This window comes from Trachurus trachurus (assembly GCF_905171665.1).
Source record: "Trachurus trachurus genome assembly, chromosome: 18".
Taxonomy (NCBI): Eukaryota; Metazoa; Chordata; class Actinopteri; order Carangiformes; family Carangidae; genus Trachurus; species Trachurus trachurus.
The window spans coordinates 16,641,338-16,644,324 of record NC_139909.1 but is presented as its reverse complement, the minus strand read 5'-3'; the positions used below and the strand labels follow the sequence as shown (position 1 = coordinate 16,644,324).

The 2,987-nt window shown below is 39.9% G+C and overlaps 1 protein-coding gene across 1 annotated transcript; it reads right to left on the bottom strand.

Moving 5' to 3' along the window:
* Nucleotides 1–200: 200 nt before the first annotated feature.
* mrpl52 (mitochondrial ribosomal protein L52) lies at nt 201–2,552 on the bottom strand. The gene is made up of 5 exons (XM_083993234.1): nt 2,516–2,552; nt 2,027–2,096; nt 933–1,000; nt 608–672; nt 201–500 (listed from the first exon to the last, which is right to left on the bottom strand). Exons 1-5 carry the CDS (start codon nt 2,547–2,549, stop codon nt 342–344), a joined length of 396 nt encoding a protein of 131 aa, XP_083849360.1. The 5' UTR covers nt 2,550–2,552; the 3' UTR covers nt 201–341.
* Between the last annotated feature and the right edge of the window lie 435 nt (nt 2,553–2,987).

Genomic DNA, 2,987 nt, shown 5'->3' with positions numbered 1-2,987 from the left:
ACATTATGTTTGCCAGCTCCTCCCTTCCTCTGCCTCCCCCAACAAAACTCCTCTCTGAGCCCAGCGCCAGACAAAATGGCGTTTGGGCTCTCCATACCGCCTTAAAAAAGGAGAAATGCTGCATTCTAGTGGAAGCTGAGAGACATTAAAGTTCATCTGTAAAGTTAAATCCATGATCAAACAGCCCCGTGTTCAAAGTTTAAAGCAAAAAACTGAAATGTTTAATTCAGAAATCTGTGAATAATGAACAATAATATATATATAAACCCATACATCCTTAATAAAACATATCAAACAAACAGAATGTGACTATGTTACGTGATTACAGTGATGGTTTGTGTCTAACTCTGGGATTTCTGCTTTTTCTTCATTAATAACTTCCCTTTAGGTTTGAATAACAGAGACTTTTTGTGCTCCTCCACTCTTTTGGCTTCGTCCTGTCTTTCTTTACACATCTCTATTCCTTTGTCCATCTCAGCGTTCAGCATCACGATGCGTCGCTGTGAGAGGAAGACAGAGACAAAGAGCCAAGGTTACAGATGAGTGTACGTCAGAATTAAAATGCAGACAGAGATGTTGAAAGATAAATACTGTATGTGATACTCACTGCTATAACCTCCCTCTCCTGCCTCCTCCTCAGCTGGCCCTTCAGCGGCGGTGCTGGCCTCCCATCTGTTTACAGAAACACAGGAAGTTTACTCACAATGCAAACTATGAATTAAATGACAAAGCATGCTTCAAGTACTTATGGCATTTCTATTAATCATAGTTGCAGCTTTCTAACAGCGTAACAAGTTCAGAGTGAAGCAGATGGAGCACAGATGGAAACACTAGGTAACCACACATTTGACCCCTAAAAGGACAAATTCACTAACATCAGTGTCAGCTCAAGTCCCCTGAAATACGTCTAAAGAAGTTGAAATCACAGATACCTGCGTACGACCAGTCAGGCAGATCTGTCAGAGGTCCATACTCTGTGCCGCTTCGAGCCAGTCCATGTCTGCAAGGAATCACACAAATATACAGTATTTGAATATTACTAGAATTACAAACAATTATTGTGAAAATGTTTGCTTTACTTCTGCACTTTACTGCTTTGTGTTCACAGAAAATTACTGTATATAAGACTTTTGTCAACACATGTCATTATAGATCCAACTTTACAATCAAATGGCAAAAATATTTCTCCTGGAGAATGAAGCTGTCACTGTTTCGTTTCCTGAGGTTTTTCCAAAGGTTATCTCACCATAAACCACAATTTGTTTTAATTTCTCTAGCTATAAGTGTTCACCTCACTACTATAGGTTAAGCACAAGTTGATATTTGAATTTATTGAGGGATAGCCCCTTGAGATGTAGCATCTCATTTTCGAGGGGGTCTTGAGTACACAAGTAACACATACAAACATACCGGTAGATACATTCAACAAAACAATAGTACAAAACAGACAGTACAGAAAACAGAAAAACACCACAAAACAAATAACAATGAAATAAAAACAGATGCTTGCTGTCGGCACACCCCCTCCCACCCACAACCCTGTCCTCAAATGATATGCGAAAAAAACAGAAAACACAGAACTGATAGTACATGGATCATACTCAAATTAAAAACATGAATAAGTTCTTCTAACAAAAGAAAATAAAGATGACCTAAAGCAGTGAAAGGAGGTAATGGATCTCAAATGAGGAGGAAGAGTATTCCAGTCAGATGGAGCTTTATATTGGAAAGACCTGCGGCCAATTTCTTAGAAAATTCTGGGTACAAAAAAGCGAGATCTAGCAAGAATTGAACAGTGATTTTCTCTTAAAGCCTCAAGGTTGAGTAATAAATCAACAGCTTCATTCAGGTCTCAACCATGTCTATACTGAGTTTAATGTTACACAGACCCAAACTTTTACCAAACAAACCAGGTTTTGGAGGCAGCAGGGTTGTTCTCCAGTTTGTAGTAAAACCTTGATCATGGAATAAACACTAACATGGAGTGAAAAAACAAACAACAAACCAATAGTCAGGGTGAACTTACTCTTTCCTCCACTTCTCTCCAGCCTGTACCCCGCACGTTGTGCTGAACTGCCTGCTGGAGCTTCTCAGCACTGGAAAACAACAACAAGAAGAGGAGTTAGTAGAAAACAGCATGAGTCCAGTGAGGTGAGGTCACCTGACTCACCTCCAGACACCTGCAATCACCTGGAGCCTCGGGGACACACACTCATGTCAAACTGTGTCTGTCTCTAGACACGAGAGACTGTCGACAGAAGAGTATTTATCTCCTCTGTAGCCACTGAGGTAAACCCATCACCATGCTGTCAACAGTTCACCTGACAGAGCTGTTAGCATTAGCGCTAGCTAGCCTCGGTGGACGACGAGCCTTTCTACGTTTAAACCAGTCACACAAACACAAGTTTTATCAATGGCAGCGGCTGCTACAGGTATTTACAACGACAAAAACAGAGCTTCACGGGGTTAAAAGTGCGTCTGACACCGCAGATATAATGAATAACCTCTGTCTTACCCGAGCAGCACAACGTCCTGATGGTGGCCGCCATCTTGTCTGCAGTCTTCAGTGTTGACCACCAGGTGGCGCTGAAGATACACGACTGACAGGGGGCTTCCTCCTTCTACAACTTCTACTTCTTTCTGAAGTATAGAATAAGAAAGTCAATACAAGGTAAAAATAAATAAAAAATAAATAAATAAAAAAGAAGAAAAAGCCATGCATTGTAAATTTTGCTTACTATTATAAATAGGCATAATAGTAAATCAGCATAATGACCATAGATAAGGCTCCAAAGTGAAAACAGTAATGCAGAATGGGCACCCATTATTGTTATTATAGCAAGGTATATATTACATTGCTGTATTATTCTGCATGTGTCCATGTGTGAGCATAATTTTTTATGTCATATCTTATCTACTTTTGACTAATATAGATTCTTTTGTAACAGTGCGTCACATTGAACATGATGACCATGTGTTTTGAGGGG